The following is an 18135-nucleotide window of genomic DNA, read 5'->3' as shown; positions in this document are numbered from 1 at the left end:
CCCCGGGGGGGGGGGGGGGGGGAATACTCAAGTGCGGGAAATGTTTCACTAGGCCTCAAGCTTGGAGGAGGCCTTTGCTGCTGATTGAGCAGGAGAACCAGGAAAGCCGATGGCTGCTGGAGGTGCCTGGAATGGAATGGACCTCAGGAGCAAGTCTGGTATCTCTCCTATTGAAGATCTCATGTTCATCCCTCTTCAGCTGCTGATCAAATACCCAGTCAAATACCCAGTGTCAGACTGTGCTCCTATTAATTCTACACTGTAGAATACTGAAAGGGACTGGTGAGTCTTGGAGAAGGGTGAGAACTTCTGTTCTTTTTTTTTTTCTCATGGATGTCCTAAGCCTTAAACCTTCTCTCCTAATTCATGTGTTCTAACAAAAGTTCCTCAGCATCATACCTCTGGTCTGGATTTCAGCTCTCTGAGTAACAAGTACGGGGCAGTTAATGTTATTGGGGTAATCAGAACCTGGATCCCCTACACATGTATATAAGAGATGACCCATCTACTATTCTCTGTGGCTCCTTAGGGGATGCACTGGATATGCATATAACAGTGGAACATACATCTAGATCTCCCTGCCTGTCTGTTCTTCAGCTGAACCCTGCAAAGCAGATTTGTGGTTGTCAGTTTGAATTTTTAAAATCAAAGGCTGCGCAAAAAACCCCACAAATTTACAGCACAGGAAAAGCCAGACTCAAAACTCAGTCATATAGTCAGGAATGGACCCATCCAAGCCCCTTCAAAGTTAGTTTACTTGCCAATGAATTTGAAATTCTGTCCAGTCAGTCCTGATATCCACAGACTTGCCAGACAACAGAGACAGGTTGGTGACCTCACTTTTACTATTGCAGTTAAACAGTACAGTTAGGTTACCACCCCTCCGTCAGCCTAGGACTGGTCATCCTAAGCACGCTGTAGGCAAACCATGAGCAGGTGCCATTGTGCGTGCCCTCCCTCACCAAGTATGAGTTTTATTGTCTCTAAAGGGGATTACAAGAGGTTGATAACAAGACAGATTTGGGTACTAACACAAGTTTCAATGAATACATGTTCAATCTGTTCACATGTGACTGCTGTACCTGCAGTACAGCATAATGGAAATGCTAGCATTTGCGTACATTTTCTGCATGGTAATTAAGCAGGCCATTTGAACTGAATGGTAAATATACAAAAGGCACATCTGAAGTTAACACATCTTCACCTTATTTACTAAGCTCAGTGACAATTTCCTTTGGAAAGTGAAAAGTCTTTATTCGTTTAGTTATTTGTCCCCACTGAGTGTAAAAAAACCCTGAATGACTATTAGTAAAAAAAAAAAAAAACAATCATGAGCATAGAGTTCAGCTTTTTCAAGGAGAACACAGAAAAGAAGCATCGCTCCTCCACGGCTCAGTGAAAGGATATAAAAGAGGGTGCTTGCTCCAATATGAGCCCATACAAACAGAAGAACAGCTGGCCGTACGCCGGGATCCACTAGAATAGTTTATTGATGGTTGTACCCCATCACTGGTGTCCCGCCCAAGGGGACGGACCTTTGGGCAGGACACCAGTGATGTGGTACAACTTTCAATGAACTATTCCAATGGATTTCAATCATTTCAAATTTGATTTCGGCTGTAGAGTACCTTTATAGATGCTTGCACTGCATCACTTGAGTTAAGAGTTGAGTTAAGCCAGCCCATTAATATGAATAGGCTGACAAAGCAACGCAATGCAATGCAGTGAAAATCAGACATATATTACATTTTCTGACGGAGCGTAACACAATGCATGGTAATGAATTACTAGCATGCTACAATGCAGTATGCTACAATTGTAGTATGCTACAATGCAGTTGCATTGAAGGTTCGTTAGACTAGTGCATTGGGATGCCATTCAGAATGAATTACCACAAAGCATAGAAGTGAAGCCAACCTAACCCAAGTCCATCTCTACAAAAACCTGTGGTGCCATTACAAACACCTTCTGAAAATGCTGGTTGCTTGGCTTCCATGCCATAATTCTCTGCCCTCGCTACTTGCAAAGTCACTTTCGAGCAAATGATGGACTGATGTTCTTCAGGTAGTTTGGACACTTACTTAAGGATGACATGTGCACTGGCAAAAGATAAGAATAAAAGTAATTGATGCTAGACACAGTAATTCACATGCATTAATATGAGCAAGTCAAATTTACAGAAGGAAGTCAGGAAGGAAGTCAGCATGTGAAAATTAGAATGATATGTATTACATTGCAGAAAGAAAGAAGGGATAAGGATATATATCAGAAAAACTACTGACTGATGAATTCCTTAAGTCATGAAAAATACATATATTCAGCATTAATTACAAAATGAAAGCTCCTGAGGTCTGTTCATTGTACTCTAGCTGAGTAAGACTGCGAGGCACACAAGGGTAGTCTGTGTATGTTCCACCCCGTGAGGTCACTGATACTCTCTATAAAAGGCTTGCAGTTACTGTTTTTAGGGATCTGGTCGGTGACACTTCAACTATGAAGGACGCTTTTGTTCTCCTGTGCATCTTCCCTTCTGTGATCTGTGGAACCACATTACCACAACTGAGTGAGACTTCTATTTCTTCATTTGCTTGTGTTTTTAAAATATAAGATATTGACGATGCTTTATGTTTAACCACTTTTTTTTCTTAAAGAAAAATGCTACATATTTTGTATATTCTTTAGTATTTCATCCTTCTATCTATTTATCTGAAAAGACAAGAATTACATTTAAAAGCAAGACATTGCTTTATAACACTTATAGACCTAAAGTCTACATATTATAAAGCAATTCCTTTCTTTTTAAATTCTAAATTAATTTCCGGCCTTTTTGATATAGAGATAGAATGATTAAACACTAAAGAATTGTTTTTTACAGCTAGATTATTGATGAGGCAATTTAGAAGGTTTCAGAAAATTGGAAGGTGCTACAGTGTCAACTTATCTAATGTTTGTACAAACACTTGTGGCAATCATTCATGTAATTGTTAAACATATGATGCATATTATGGGAGCAGTTACTATAGGGCATGAATTTTACACCAACCTAGCAAGTGTGCCACTGACCAACTGAGGTCTAAGAAACAAATGCACCTATCTTTAGAACTAACTAAGAGAACACACCCTCAATAATCACAAGCCTTTTCGAAAGCTAAAGTCCAAATTCTTTTGACGGAAAGGACGGCAATTGCAACGTAAAATGAGGCATCTATTAGATAGACTATAATGGTTTGGGGGTCAATTAAATTTTTATTTGTTTTAAACTATTATTGGCTTTAAAACTGATGTTATATAGTTTTATATATTTACTACATTTTTATTGTTTGTTTTTTTTCCCAATATTACAAATAAAAATCTAATATAGGGTGCATCCAACATATTTTTTAAGAACAGAGCACCTATTCTATATAAAAAGCAAGAAATTTAGGAATGACTTGTTAAACATTTCACACACAAGTGTGTCTGCTTACTAGAAATTGTAAACTAATTTGTAAATACGAAATATGAATTTTATATTTACATGACAAAAAAATTAAATATTTGCAATATTTGTTATCTTAAACATAGCAAAAAAAACTAAGAACATATATACAAAACACCACACTGTCCCTGTTTGTACCACTGTAAAAGCCTGTAAGATGTATGTCAGTGGATCTGATGACTTCTCAATAGTATGTTTGGGCACCAGTGAACAGAAAGGATGTCCTTGAACTGGAAAGAGTCCAGAGGAGGGCAACCAAACTCATAAAGGGGATGGAGGACCTGAGCTATGAGAACAGGCTACTAAATCTAAAAATGTTCTCATTGGAAGTAAGGAGATTAAGGGGGGACATGATTTTCATGTATACAATGTTTACCGGGGATAGTAACATTAGCAGCAAACTTTTTACAATTAACTCCATGACAAGGACTAGAGGCCACCACCTAAAATTGGTGGAGAAAAAATTTCAGCACAAGGGGCGCAGGGGTTTCTTCTCAGTTAGATCAGTCAGGGTCTGAAACTCGCCTCCACATGCTGTGATTTTGGCTGAGAGTGTGGAATCATTCAAGAGGCGATTGGACAATTTCCTCAGGGACCGTAATATACAGGGGTAAAAGTACGCTTAAGAATGAGAACACACAGGGACCTATGCATACGCACACATCAGTAGGACCATACACATACACACAATAGGTTGGACTTGATGGACATGTGTCTTTATTCAACCTCAAATACTATGTAAAAATTCTGATAAGTCCACTAATAGTGGTCACCCAACAGTCAGCTAGTAAGTATCTACCCCCAGACAATCAACCATGAATTTATCAGGTGGCTGCACTGCATCAATATTTTCAAGTTGTGTTCATCACATTTTAAACTTCAAATTAATTTTAGCAGGGGGCTGTAGTTTCTAAGAATGCTTTTCTTTGGCATTGCAAAGTTGAGATTAGCCATGCCTATCACTTTTGTGGCCAGAGACAATAAAGACTGCTTTATAAATGTCCAGTGCTTTTAAATGAGATCATGCATCTGCTGTATACATATTCAACAAAGTCTTTTCTTTAAAAATATATCCCTGAAATTGCACAAAAAAATTAAAACTAAAGAAATGTAAAATGTACTGTAGCACAGCGTAAAGACATAGAAAATTGAGCATTTCCCTCAAATGTGCCTGTTTAGAAATCAATTTGACTCACAGAAGTCAAACATCTTCTACATAGGACCTGCTGACCTTTTTTTCTTTGAAGGTTGAAAACTTCTGACAGCTTAAATGACCAGTTTCCATTTGTAACACATATAATAGAACTTTCTGCAGCATGTCAAGCTCCAACTGTGTACACTTTTACCTTGTATGTATTATACTTTTTCCATTTTTCCATCTTTAGTGTTGAGTAGACATGTGCATTTCGTTTTGGTACAAATCAAAATTCAAAAGAATTTACGTTATTTGAAGATTTAGTTAACATTAGTAACGAATGTCAACGAATCCAAAATAAATAATAACCAAAACAACTAATTCATTTGGATTTGTTTGTTTCATTCTGATGTCATGGTTCGATAGTTTGGGCCTTTTGTTAAAGGTTGATATATGGCCAGTTTTCCGAAAATATGAATTGTATGTAATAACGAACAACCGACCATCAGAAATTACGAATCGATTCAACAAAACGAAAGACTAATTTTGCAGAAATAATGAATCATTACAAAAATAAATCATTCTAATTATTCTGTTACAACCACCACTTTATATATTTGTACATACCTTCCTGAGACTCATCTGTACGGATAGTATAACAACCTACTGACTTGGTGATATTCACTGATAGTGTTCAACTCGATAAGAAGACTCAGAGTATAATCCAATGTAGTTTATTTGCCTTCTCAATACAGGGGATGTGATTCCTTGTCATTCTTAGAGTGAAAATACATTCCCATATTTGCCATAAACAGGTTACATAGGGGTCTATTCACTAAGCTGCCTTAGGCAGCCGAGTGAAAGACCGACCTGAAGTGAAGTGAGCCGAACGCTGTTCGGCTATTCATTTCAGGCTGGTACAGCTGATTTCTGTTCTGCTCGGTCCCTCAGAGGGACCGAGCAGAACAGAAAAATGGTTTAAAAAGTCCAAAAAAATAAATAGAAAACCATTGTGCGGAGCTAGCAATGACAGCTAGCTCTGCCCAATAGTTATCTATTGGCCGGCGGTTCTGCTGCCGTCAAAAAAAAGAAAAAAATACTCTCCCGGGCGCTCTGGGAGTCTCCCGCTCCCGACCGCCCAGGAGAGAAACACTGCTTTTTCTTTTTTATTTCTTTATTCTGACGGAGCCGTGTCAGAATAGAAGAACAAATAAAATATCTTTTTTTTGCCCATTGGAATGCATTGCTAGATTCCTATTGGCTATTTCAATTTCACGGCTCCGTGTCAGACTAAAGAAAAAAAAAAGATAAAGCAGTGTTTCTCTCCTGGGCAGCTTAGCTAGCCGAAGGATTGGCCGAAGCTATGGCTAGATCCTTCGGCTGCTTCGTGAATAGACCCCATAGAGACCCTCTTACCTCAGTGAGGGATGATGCAGAAAGAGGAAGAAGAAGGAATGACTGGGAGATTTTAGCAGAAGACCAAATAAACACAAATTAGGCTGTAACAATGCTAAACTACCACTAGTAGCTAGAAATATAGCATAACATAATTAAATGCAGTGTAATATGTATGCAAAGTAACTGAAAAAGCAGAAATAATACAAATGACACTGGATGTGGCAGCACACTAATGTACCGAATATGACTAAATGAAATTATTTACTTTATGCATAGAAATGAACCAAATTACATGGACTTTAAGTCCATGTAAAATGCTGGAAAAAAAGTGGCAGTCCAAAACACTATCAATATCCATTAATCCGGTAAGTGGCCTCTCACACAGCCCTATAAATGAATCTGGGACCAGCCCGTGGGTAGTATTGATTCACATCCTGTAGGTTGGTAGCCTTGACAAATAACAAATTTACACCACTTTGCTGATATTTAATAAAGGAAAATTGTTAGATTTGTGACCATGGCATATTGTGATAAATGTCATATAAAAAGCTTTTGAAATGTGTAAAATAACATTTTATTCTTGCATCTAAATAGCAGGACAACCTCACTTGACATCGCAGTTTGTTGTCACTAATGATGAGATTCAGACTTTGGCTGAAGAGCTGTATGTGGCCGATGTTAATAAAGCTGGCAGTGGTGACATTAGGCTGAATCTACAGTACAAAGCCAACAGCACTCAAATCAGATCAAGGACTGACTTTGCCAGCCAAAAGTAAGTTGGTAGCATTATGACATGTTTTCTTTTTTCTTTAATATGCCATATTTTATTCATTATCCTATGTTCCTTAACATCATGCATGATTGTAAAAGGGGAAGAATGCATCTCTCACCCTTGCAGGATTGTTTCAATATATAAAGCAATTACTGCTGTGTGCCCACAAAGATCATATTTAAAAGTAGGGTTGCACAGATACCAAGTACAGTACTCGGTACAAGTACGAGTACAAGTACCGATACTTTTGAGCTCCAAGACTAGACTAGAGAAAAATTCAAAAGTTAGGAGGCAGCTGTCATTTGTAAGGAGCACACGGAGCTCCCGGGATTTGTACATCTCTGTTTTATTGTATGATTTTGTTTTTATAAATATAAATAAAGGGATGCACAGATACCAGTTTTGTGAGTACGAGTACTGGTACTTGCCGAGTACTTACAAGTACGAGTACTGATACATTTTTGTTTATTGTCATGTGACAGTTTTTCTAAAACAATACAGACTAATAATTTCAGGACAGCGGTGGAGTGCCAGAGCCCGGTCCCATCTGCAACCGCTGCAACCCTGGGAGTTCTCATGAAAATGCCAAGTATCTGCACTGGTACTCAAAAAGTATCTGTGCATCCCTATTTAAAATGATAGCAAATATAGCATATTTATCATATATTTATGTTTATCAAATTGTTTTAGTTTGAAACTTTTGATACCACCAGACCAACCAATCACCTTTAGAGCTGCTTACTGCTGCTCAAATTCTCCCCACTACACCCCACCCATCTTAACTGCCACCTCTGCTGCTACTATGCCGGTGTGTGTTGTAACAGTGCATCACAATGTTTACAGTTTTTTTTTATTTGCAATAATAAACCAATTCAACTGTATACAAAAGAGCATGTTGCAACGTGCTGCATTGTTTTGCATAAAATGCAGACATATGTGAGCCCCAAGTGATGCCATTTCTGATTTATGAGACGTCATACCAACATTTGCCACAGTTCAGTTTTCCATGGATCATATAGTGGCAACCCTACACAAAAATGTCTTTCAGAACTCAAATATATAAGTCGAACAGTGAAAGGAACAGATAATATGTGTATGTTTCACTAATCCTGACTTAAAGCAAGCCTTGCAGTAAAATGCAAGGTCAGCTCAAGTTGCCCAGGTCCCCTCCACCAAATGTTAGTAGGTCTAAAATGTTTCTATAAAGAAAAGATAGATTTATACTTACTTCACCCCCATCTATGTTAGGCGTGATGTCACTGTCCTTCCAGAAAGAGTTTTGGCAAATGAGAAGCCAGAGAAAACTCACCAGAAGACTTCAGACCATTGCAAGAGCATCTTCTTGTGGGATTTTGCCTGTTCTTTGTACCCCAGGATCTCGCTGGAAGGAGTGTGACATCAACCTCACAGAAAATAGGAGTAAGGTAAGTATAAACCTTTTCCTTTACAGGAACATTTATATACAGTATATACATATATGCCGTCCACACAATGCAAGATCTGAGAGTTGTTGTATATGGTACACTAACTATATGATTTGTTGAGCCCACAGAGTAGTGGAAGGCTGGCAGACAAGGTCTGTTTATCTTGCAGCAAACATAAAGAGCACCACACATATGTCATATTCATAACCATCAGAAATTTGCATTGGATTAAAGTAATGACAATAGTCTGCAAGGCCTCAAATTGTTGAAGGGTGTGCTTTTAGTCACAAGGTTTAAGTTCTTGTTGCATCTTCATTAAAGAAAAAAAACGTTGTTGTATTTATAAACACAAATTGATTTAATGCCAGTCCCTATTTTCATGATATACTCTATATGTATATTTTGTACCTATTTATTTTACAATATATATTTATTTCTGTATTACAATTTTAGGCTTTTCAGTTATGTGAATGAAAGCAAACTGTTCACTATTCCAACTTTCACCCATCTTATTGCACTGCTGGATAATTACATCAAGAATACAGGGACAGTGGAGTCAGTAACTAGTAGGGAGACCCAAGAGCAAACTGATTTCATAGAAGCCATATTCCAAACATCTGTAATGAGCAAGCTTTCCAAATTCTTCATTGATAAAGGTACACTGGAACAATGGTTATAACTGTTGATGTAATCCCTAAGCTGGTTTACACTATGACATGCATGAAGCACAAGGAAGTTAAAGTGTATGTATAGCCAAAACGTTTTAGTTTTGGATTGAATAGGGAAAGGTTAAAACCCTTGCCAGAGTTTATTTGCTGCCCGTGTTATATTGAGAAAATTACCCCTATCTTCCTATCCAACAGACACATCTAGAAGTTAAAGAACATTTCCCAAATGAGGGAAATTCCCCTCTATGACAACTGTCCCTGAAACAGATGTCCCCATTAGAAGATTTCAATTCCCCTCTGGTCCTGGAGACAGCGGTAAAATTTGGGCTATCCTCCACTTTATTTCTCTGTGACAAGGGTCACCAGTACAAATAGAGGGTTGAATCCCCAATGGGTAGACAGATATGTTACATTTTTAGCATCCTCCAGGATGATTCAAGCCTACAAAGGAAAAACTTGAAGGCTCTAACTATGCACTCTATCCAAAACTTACAACACGATTTTGCCTAGAGATATAGTTGCCTAGAGATATACTTTAAGAGATATACAGCCAATCGTCTGATAAAAGTACTAATAATGATGTCATACTTTATTTGTTTATTAACAGTGGGTCTCCATAAACCATTTAGTAAGTCAGCTTGACATCTATTTTTTATGTGGAAATAGGGTAGTGGAGATCTTCAGGTTTGCAGTAATATAACTATATAATCACCTAGTTAAGCAAAGCAGTTTATAGTAAGATTTTTTTTAGAGTGTTTCCATTTCTCCATTTAGAAAGCATTCTGTTGAAACATTCCATAGAAATATTACATTCTGGGCTATAGCTTTTTTTCCCTTTTTTTCTTCTCCGTATCTCTATAGGTTGAACTCGATGGACTTGTGTCTTTTTTTCAATCTGACTAACTATGTAACTATGTATAGCTGCCTTTATTCATTATTCATTACCCTTTTGCCTTTAATTCTATTGTTTATAGCAAAACCTTGACTTTGCCCATTCTGGACAATCTAAGTATATGTATACCACCAAAAATTATGGATAGAGCAGGGAACGGTGGAAACTCATACTAGAATATTTTTTTCCCCAAATACCATTGGGGAAATTCCTCTTCACTTCAAGACAAGAAGTGGCCCAGTTGAAAAATTTCCCATTACCTCTTGTTCTTGGCCCAACTCTCTCACTACTGTTCTTGGTGACAATCCTCTCCAGTACAAATAGTGGGGAGCATCTCCACAATTGGGGCGCAAACAGCAATAAAAACATGACAAAGGTCTAAACATGACCATAACGCACTTTATCTAAAAGTAAAAAAGGCTTTGCATAAAGATACGATTTAAGCTGTTTCCTTTTACAGAGGACAGTGTCAGCAGCTTTACTTTGTCATTGCACATGAACATATTCATTCATTTAACAATTAATCAATCCAAAAATGTGTGCTACCTCCTAAAAATGTGCCCACTCTCAAGCAGCTGCTGTGTAAATACCTACAGTATACATTTTTGTCTAGGTGCTAAAATAACAAAGACATACTCATCCGAAACACCGAGCCAGCCAGCTGTCACTGCGCTTCCTCCAGCCTGTCTCCTCCTATGCTGCAGAATTCTAATCTTCCTCAGCATTCTCACGTCTATACACTGTGTATAAAACGTGATGATTTACCGGACCTTAGACTGCTGCAGAGGAGGGGGAGGCACGTTGGAAGGACCAGTCTAAGAACCAGCCGGCTTGGAGCTTTGGGTGAGTAAATCTTTTTTTTTTTTTACCTACACACAAACGAGCAGTTAACCCTTGCAGTAGGGGGGTAGCCCCATTGCAAGGGAGAATAAAAAAATCCTGGTGTTCTACAAACAGGAACATACCTACTGAGGCCATCACTTTTTTCACCCAAGCATACAGCATGTGAAGCTCTTTGCTTGAAAAGCATTAACAGTTAATTGAATTGCACTTTAAGAATGTGTGTGTGTCCACAGAACCCACTTAGAGTGAGTTAAATGCTATTATCTCCATAGAAGCAAACTCTGATTATTGATCTTTTATAGTTATGTGGATGTGTGTGACATAGTTAAGGAAATTATATAATTTCATAGACACAACTTTTTCCATGTTTTTCAACTAATGGAAAGCTACATTTAAAACAAATTAGGCATAATTGTACTGTGCACAAATTAATCTCTAGCATTGGATTGCCCATCCTTTATAATAACAAGCTCTGGAAAGCCCTAGCATTACCCCTCTGTTGTGAATATTGCCTTATGGAATTATACTGATATCACTTTAATGGATTTTACATTTTGCCACATCATCCAGAATGATTCAAGCCTACACTTGAAAGTAGCAATCTGACTGATTGTGGTTAAGGTGCAACACAGACAATTCTTACCTAAGACACACCTTGTCTGGAGGGTACATTTGAAGAAAATTGGTGGAATTATTAGAGAGCGGTGCCAACACTGAATCAATAAAATGTTATTCTAATCATCTCCCTGTACCTTACTAAATTGTAAGTTATGGGAAATTGTTAACATGTAACATTGTTCTTGATAATAGGCTATTATAACTCTTCAGAAAGCTTTGCAAATGATCTACGGGAAATGTGGTTTGGACTATACACTCGTAGAAACAGATCCTTGGACTCTTCAGGCTTTGAGCACGTTTTCCATGGTAAGAAAAATGTTCCATTTACATTAGAAGTTCATGGGATCAGGTCTGTTTACAAAAGAGGCAAAGGGCTCACTATTTTAATGTACCCATCAGTAGCACACTCATTACTATCTATGTTAGCATTCTGTCTCAGCACCTTATAATGCCCCAGAGACAAACTATTGCCTATTTTAAAGGCTGTTTCACATATTTATTACATTCTCAAAAAAGGCAAATAATCTCACTGCGAACGTCTGTGCTTAGGAGTCACTAGAGTCCTAAATTTAGACTATGCAGATATATGATAGACCGTTGTTAAATGACAATACCAAGCATGACCTATGATATAAAAATTAGTAGTGTATGCGTGAGGCAGTGCTTAACATTGTTGGAGGGTGGTTAGATCTGTGGCGGCTTGACTCATGGAGGGTCCTCAAAATTGATACCTTCAAGCTTGTAACCGATTCTGGTGGTAGGTTAGGAGCACCAGGCCTGAATAGAAAGTCTTGGAAACTTCAACTATTTGGAGAACAATGATGACTTTATTGGTGCATGACATAAAACATAACCAAACAATTTTGGGAACTGGGGCTTCTTCTTTTTTAGGGCTTTTGTAATATTTGATCTGTTAGTCCTAGGGACTGTAGTCTGTGCCCTAATAAGATATGCGTGTTCTGGAGTGTCTGTTGCACCTGCATTGGCAAACCTTTCAGTGACTGTTGCCCTTGCATTGGCAAACCTTTCACTGGCTTTCTTTTACAATATGTCATACATCAATTAAGTGATCATTGCACTCACACACAATGGCTGGAGTTTTCAAGATTTTCTATTCAGTGCTACAATTCAGAGCTACAATGTGGAGGTGAAAAACTTCTATCTGTTTCACAGGTAAAGATCCACTATCATAAATCTTAAGCTGGGTATACACTTACTAAATTTTTAGCCGATTCCTTGTGAACTAGCTTGAATTTGCACAGTGGGTGCTGCTGTCAGCACCCTTCCAGGCAGCATCCCTTGATCATCTAATTTAAGGAGCTGGTTGGAAAATTCTCGTACGAACAGCTGGCAGTCACCGGTGGATGTCAGAATACCATAGAAACAGCAGAATACAATAGAAACAGCTGAATGAAGAAAATATATACGTGCATACCCAGCTTTAGTATCCTACTCACTAAAAAGCTCAAGCCCAAAGGTACAGTACATATACATATGAATAAATCAGAGCAGTGACTCCAACACCCAACTTCTCAATGTGAATATGTCCAAGGTTTCAGTAAGAGACACAGTACATGAAAGGAAATAACTAACTGTGCTCTCTCCTTGGATAATCAATATTCGGAGAATTCTGATTGATGTATTAAATGTTCATTTGTAAAACAAAGATTGTATAGAATTAAGAAACAAGTTAGAGTTGATCTGCTTTTACAGGTGAAATCCATAAAAGAAAGATCTCTGGATTCCATAGCTGGGTTCAGCTCTACCTGTTGGAGAAGGCTGGAGAAATAAACTACTTGAGCTACAGCGCAGATGGACCAGTAAGTTGGCCATGTTGAAGGGCCCTTCTAGGGGAGGTGCTGCCCTGTTAGTTACCGGTTACTTGGATTGTCATTCTAGTACCCTCTTCGGAAAAGATGTCCTTCATGTGGGAGAAAGAGGTACTCTGGGAGAATCAGGCTACATGTTTGTTTACTTCTTTGGACTAACTGAGCACCAAAAGGTAAAAGAGAGCATTAGATCTGACATCCATGGGTTCTGCCTGGGTGACTCGGGAACCTAGGGTCTCTGTGTTGTGTTTATTGGGGAAGAAGCCTGTCTATTGACTGTAAAGGCTTGTCCAAGGAGAAAACGCTTCCGCACCAGTGACTTGACCTATGCTAACATAATATTTTGTGAGACATAAGTTTAAGGTCTCTGACCACTTATAACTGAGAAGAGCCCTTAAGTCTCTGGGAATGTGACTGCCGACCCTGACTCTATGGCAAAACTGTTCTTACAAGTGGAAAAAGGCCTCTTGCTTGCAACTGGGCTCTTCAAACTGGTTACAGATGCTAGGAAACTCTTTGCATCTCTTCTGTTGGAGCTGAGTTGTTGCTTAATAATTGGCCTCACCGGCATGGGATAATAAAGTTTTGGATTATTATGAATCAAGTAAATACGTCTGTCAGGTCTTTATTGCTGTTCGTGAACCTGTTGGGGAGATTCTGCCTCACTTTCTGTCCCTGTGACAATTATACAAGAAATAAGGGGAGTGGTTGTCACTGGGACAGGAAAACACCTACAGTAATAATAACCGGACAGAAGTTCTAACCATTTTGTGTTTTCGTGAGAAAATGGTTTTGTTGCAGTCCGTGTCCCCACTGGAAAGATTTCCAATCACTTCCTGTGCAGTGGGGACAGTGTTTGCAAATAAAGATTGACATAGGTTCTAACCCTTTTAATGCTGCCCAAAAGAAAGTTTTGATTTGGCTGGACTTTAACTGACTGATATTGCAATCCTACCAAGGTTTTCTGCAAAATAAATAAACCCAATGCTAAAAAATAAAACATTACTTTTTTGTGATGTGCAGTAAGTAAATTAAAATGTTGCTGCTATGTGTGTGAATATTCAATTCGAAGTAAAAGATAGGTCACCAGCCTATCTGGATCATCTGACTGTGGGTACAATACATTAAATATTTTTGATAGTTAGAATATGTTGTTTTTAAATGCGATTTTTGACTTTTAAATATGGTGTTTTTTGCCGCCATTTTTGACATCACTGGGGGTGTGGTTATTACTAATTGATTGACTCCATGGGGTATATATGTGGTGTGTTGATGCTTTTACTTTGTCACATCTTTTTGCCTTGAAGAAGGGACCCTGTGCGGCCGCGAAACGTGGGCTTTGTTGATCATTGTGACACAATCGTCCATTAAAAAGGACATTACTATTTAAATTATTTGAGTGCTGGTGACCTATCTTTTACTTCGTATCTTGCACGGTGCCATCCGTGGTAGTTGCTACAAGCACCATCGTTTATACTGGCCGGGACTGCTGTAAGGTGTGCGGAGAGCACCCTCACCAACTGAATATTCAATTCAACTATTAAATCATTTGAAAAGCAAATTCCTGTTCACTTATTCCATTTGCACATGATGGGGTATTGAAAGCGATAATAAATGTGCTTTTTACATTACATCCAACATTGAAGCGAATATTAACACAATTCATTAAGTGAAGATTTTCAACTGCTTTACTAAATCAGCCTATTGTGTGTACACATATAATTGTATTAATGAAGAATAATCATTTTTTTTTAATGAAAAAGCTAACCTAGATTAAGGCCTCCTCCCCCCGTAACACCTCCTTTTTTCAACAATAGGCGTTTGACTTAGCTAATATTTTGAGCTAAGGGCAACATAATAATCTACTTTTCTAAATAATATATAGTTGAAGTTTTTCTCTTCTCAGTGTGCATATTCTATTTCGCTTGTCATGGGGTAATTCTCTAACAGTCATCAGTTTGCAGTGGAATTATTCCACCTGGACACAAAAAAAAGAAATGTACAAATTCTCAACCGACCACAGAGGTAAATTCAAGACCAGGTATAAGGGTAAGGCCCCTTTCACACAGTTTGGTCAGGAGGGGATACGTGCATGGATCCCCAAATTATCAGAATAGATGTCACCGTTGTGACATCCGTGTCTGTCCAGTTTTTCTGGACTGAAAATACTAAGCCCATGTTGATATGGAATCAGCTGTAAATGGACTTGTGCCCGTTTACATCAGATTACACCCAATCTGGCATGATTACGTTGGGGAGAAACGGAATTGTGATCCCTTTGTTTTTCTGGACCTGGCTGGAATCGGGGGTGACCGGATGTAAACGGAGGCCTTCCATTTAGATCCGACTGCCCATAGACTAGCATTGGGACAAAGCCTATGCCGAAGGGCTCTAATAGAACCATATAGGTAATAAATATATTTTACAAAACTGACACTTTTTCTTACCTGGCTCAGAATATTATGTTATGCAAAAAAAAAAGTGTATATGCAAGGAATATACCACATACAGCAGGAAACGCTGGCCATCTTATAGCTGGGGAGGAGTTTACTTCTTACTCTTACCTCTTCATATTGTGCTTGATTCATATTGTGCTTGATCTACCTCACTCTTTTCATGCTTAGTGATTTCATAAATGCTATATTCTCTGTCTGTTGCATATCTTGGTTTATCCAACTGCTCCTTTTAAAAATCTGACAATCATTATTAACTTTGCATGTAGTTAGCAGAAATTCCACTATGTGGTGACATTTCAACATAGATGAATATAAATAACGATGCATGAATAAAGGAAAGTATGGTCAGTAGAGGTCGTTGTAATATGTAAGATATGCAGATATAATATATAATTAGTGTAGGAGATATAGATATGTAAAATGGATATATTGTGTATAAATAATTATGAAAAATTATTAAATTGATAGAATTAAAGCAGTTAGGTGGAACTGTTTGAATACAACGTCCAATTTAATGTACCACTAACAAAATGAATACATATAATTCCTGTCATTTTATTTTTTTTCTATAGTGGACAAGTTATCCTGATGTGTATTCATTCCAGTTTAAATGGTCCACCTATGTGAAGTCCCTGGGATCTTTCTTTGTGGGATCCAGTCCTGAGTTTGACATAGCAATGTATACACTCTGCTACGTAACCCGTCCTAACAGGATGTGAGTGTTTCGTGTTTTTGATATGCACTTTACTTCTTATACCAATTTCACTATAGTCTGAATGCAGCTAGAATAAATCATATTTCAGCGTACCTAATGCAAATTATACTCCTTTATGGGCCCATGTCGGTGGGCTGTTCACTTGTGTCAATGGCATAAGTTTGAGTTGCTTCTCAGATCATTCAGAATTTATTGCCAAGTGCATTTGACCTGCTTCAAGCGAGTTCTGCGTACCCATAGAAATGTATGGGAAAGCAAAACCTGCTTAAATCGAACAAAAGCCTGTCAACAAAGGCCCAAAAAGTATGCAGAGACAGGAATTTTTATTATTAGTTTTGTAAAGACGATAAAATAATTAGAACCCCTGCTGGGTTACTTCAGAAGCAACATACAAAAAAAATAAAATAGTAGATTGTTTTACTGTAGCTGTCTATATCAGTGTTTGAGATTTTCCCTCACTTCCTGTCTGGTAAAACTATTGGGGCAGTAATTGAGGAGCCCAGTATAGCAGTAAAAATCTAAAAGGGGTTCTAATCTTTACCCAATCTGGCCTCACCCCATATGGTGCCCTTTGTGTTGGAAGGAAAGTATACAGTTTTCTTAGTCATACCAGTCTTTACTGTAAGGTTAACTCTGCATTTATCCCAGGACTGTTTATATTTTATTACTGTTGACTCTTTGTTTCTCTTCTCGAAGGTGTACCGTCAGATTTAATGGTCATTCAGCGAGAATCCAAACTTACAGTTGGGCTAATTCATACTACAGAAATGGAAAAAGATATTTAGCATCTTCTTATCCAGCCCTTTAGAAAAATGCTGTGATTTTACTCCCTGCAAATAAACATTGATTCTCACATTTAGGTTAAATATTTTTATGATAACTAACTGTTGATATTTAGAAAGAAACAATGACGTGTGCCACTCTCCAAGCCCTGTTGGCTCCTAATCTCGTATGACAGGTGCTTATGTTGCAATGGTCTTTTTCCAACTCCCGCATGGGTAAACTGCATTAGAAAGGCAGTGTAAAAGCGAAGTATGTGATGTGTACACCACTTGCTGAATAAATCATTCTCTATTTGTTGGATTCCCTGGAGGGCAGCTGTTTCTTCTGTAAATTGTTCATACTTTCCTTAAAAAATAAATTAAAAGGAATGTATTGTGATCTTGTATATATTTTCTTTCATTGTTTTCTTTTCTTTCAAGCCCCTGTGGGATAGCATTTGGAGATGACAGGTTCTCTTTATTGAACCTGTCACCTCCAATACAGGCAGTGCAGCGTTCCTGTCTCAGAGTTCACATGGAGAAGAGCGGAGAACAGACCTTCTCTGCTCTGCTCCCCACTCTCCATCTAGAACGAATGTGCCGTGCTCCTGGGTCCCCCAGAAGAGCGGGGGACCCCGAAAACCATGGTGAGGAGAGAGGCAGTCCGTGGTGGGGGCAGGAAATGGAGGGGGCAGCAGGGAATGATGCATGAGCAGACTTATTACAAGTTATCTCTGCAGCATCGCTGGGATCACGTGTACTAAACGAGCAACTTCCCCACTGTACAAAAAAACTACGCGCCAGGGGCCCGGGACTGCTTGTGCCGGGCGTTGGGCGAATTTGACACCCCTGCCTAGGCTCGCATGCCATAGGTACGCCACAGCTGATCTAGGATTTGTCCATAGAAAATATTTGTTTTTGTTTAAAAAATTTTGTAGGAAAAGCAGAAAATGATAAAGCAACATATGGTAATCAGAAATGATTAATTGCAAATTGCTGGATAATAGGAATAAAAAGAGAGTGACAAGGTAAAGGAAGAAATTGTATAGAACAAAAGAACAGGGTCATCCCTTTAATGAGGCAGCCTCTTTGTGTGACATGGGGAAGGGAGTAGGGGGGGGGGGGGGGGGGGTTGCGAGGCGAAGG

The 18135-nt window shown here is 38.5% G+C and overlaps 1 protein-coding gene across 1 annotated transcript; it reads left to right on the top strand.

Annotated features, from left to right (window-relative positions):
- The first annotated feature begins 2493 nt into the window (after positions 1 to 2493).
- Positions 2494 to 17036, top strand: LOC108795354 (poly(U)-specific endoribonuclease-D-like). Its single transcript, XM_018566594.1, has 7 exons — positions 2494 to 2563; positions 6606 to 6783; positions 8661 to 8863; positions 11421 to 11534; positions 12942 to 13048; positions 16086 to 16228; positions 16925 to 17036. The coding sequence occupies exons 1-7, from the start codon at positions 2494 to 2496 to the stop codon at positions 17034 to 17036; spliced, it is 927 nt and encodes a 308-aa protein (XP_018422096.1).
- The last annotated feature ends 1099 nt before the right edge of the window (positions 17037 to 18135 follow it).

Source organism: Nanorana parkeri, unplaced genomic scaffold (genome assembly GCF_000935625.1).
Source record: "Nanorana parkeri isolate BGI_ZX_2015 unplaced genomic scaffold, ASM93562v1 scaffold961, whole genome shotgun sequence".
Taxonomy (NCBI): domain Eukaryota; kingdom Metazoa; phylum Chordata; class Amphibia; order Anura; family Dicroglossidae; genus Nanorana; species Nanorana parkeri.
This window is presented reverse-complemented; position numbering and strand designations above follow the sequence as displayed.

Bases quoted from the DNA above. Each gene is read 5' to 3' on its own strand.
- LOC108795354 (XM_018566594.1), top strand. From the start codon at position 2,494: ATGAAGGACGCTTTTGTTCTCCTGTGCATCTTCCCTTCTGTGATCTGT. The intron at 8,864-11,420 runs GTACACTGGAAC...TCTTGATAATAG, and splicing joins CAAATTCTTCATTGATAAAG to GCTATTATAACTCTTCAGAA. The intron at 13,049-16,085 runs GTAAGTTGGCCA...TTTTTTCTATAG, and splicing joins GCTACAGCGCAGATGGACCA to TGGACAAGTTATCCTGATGT.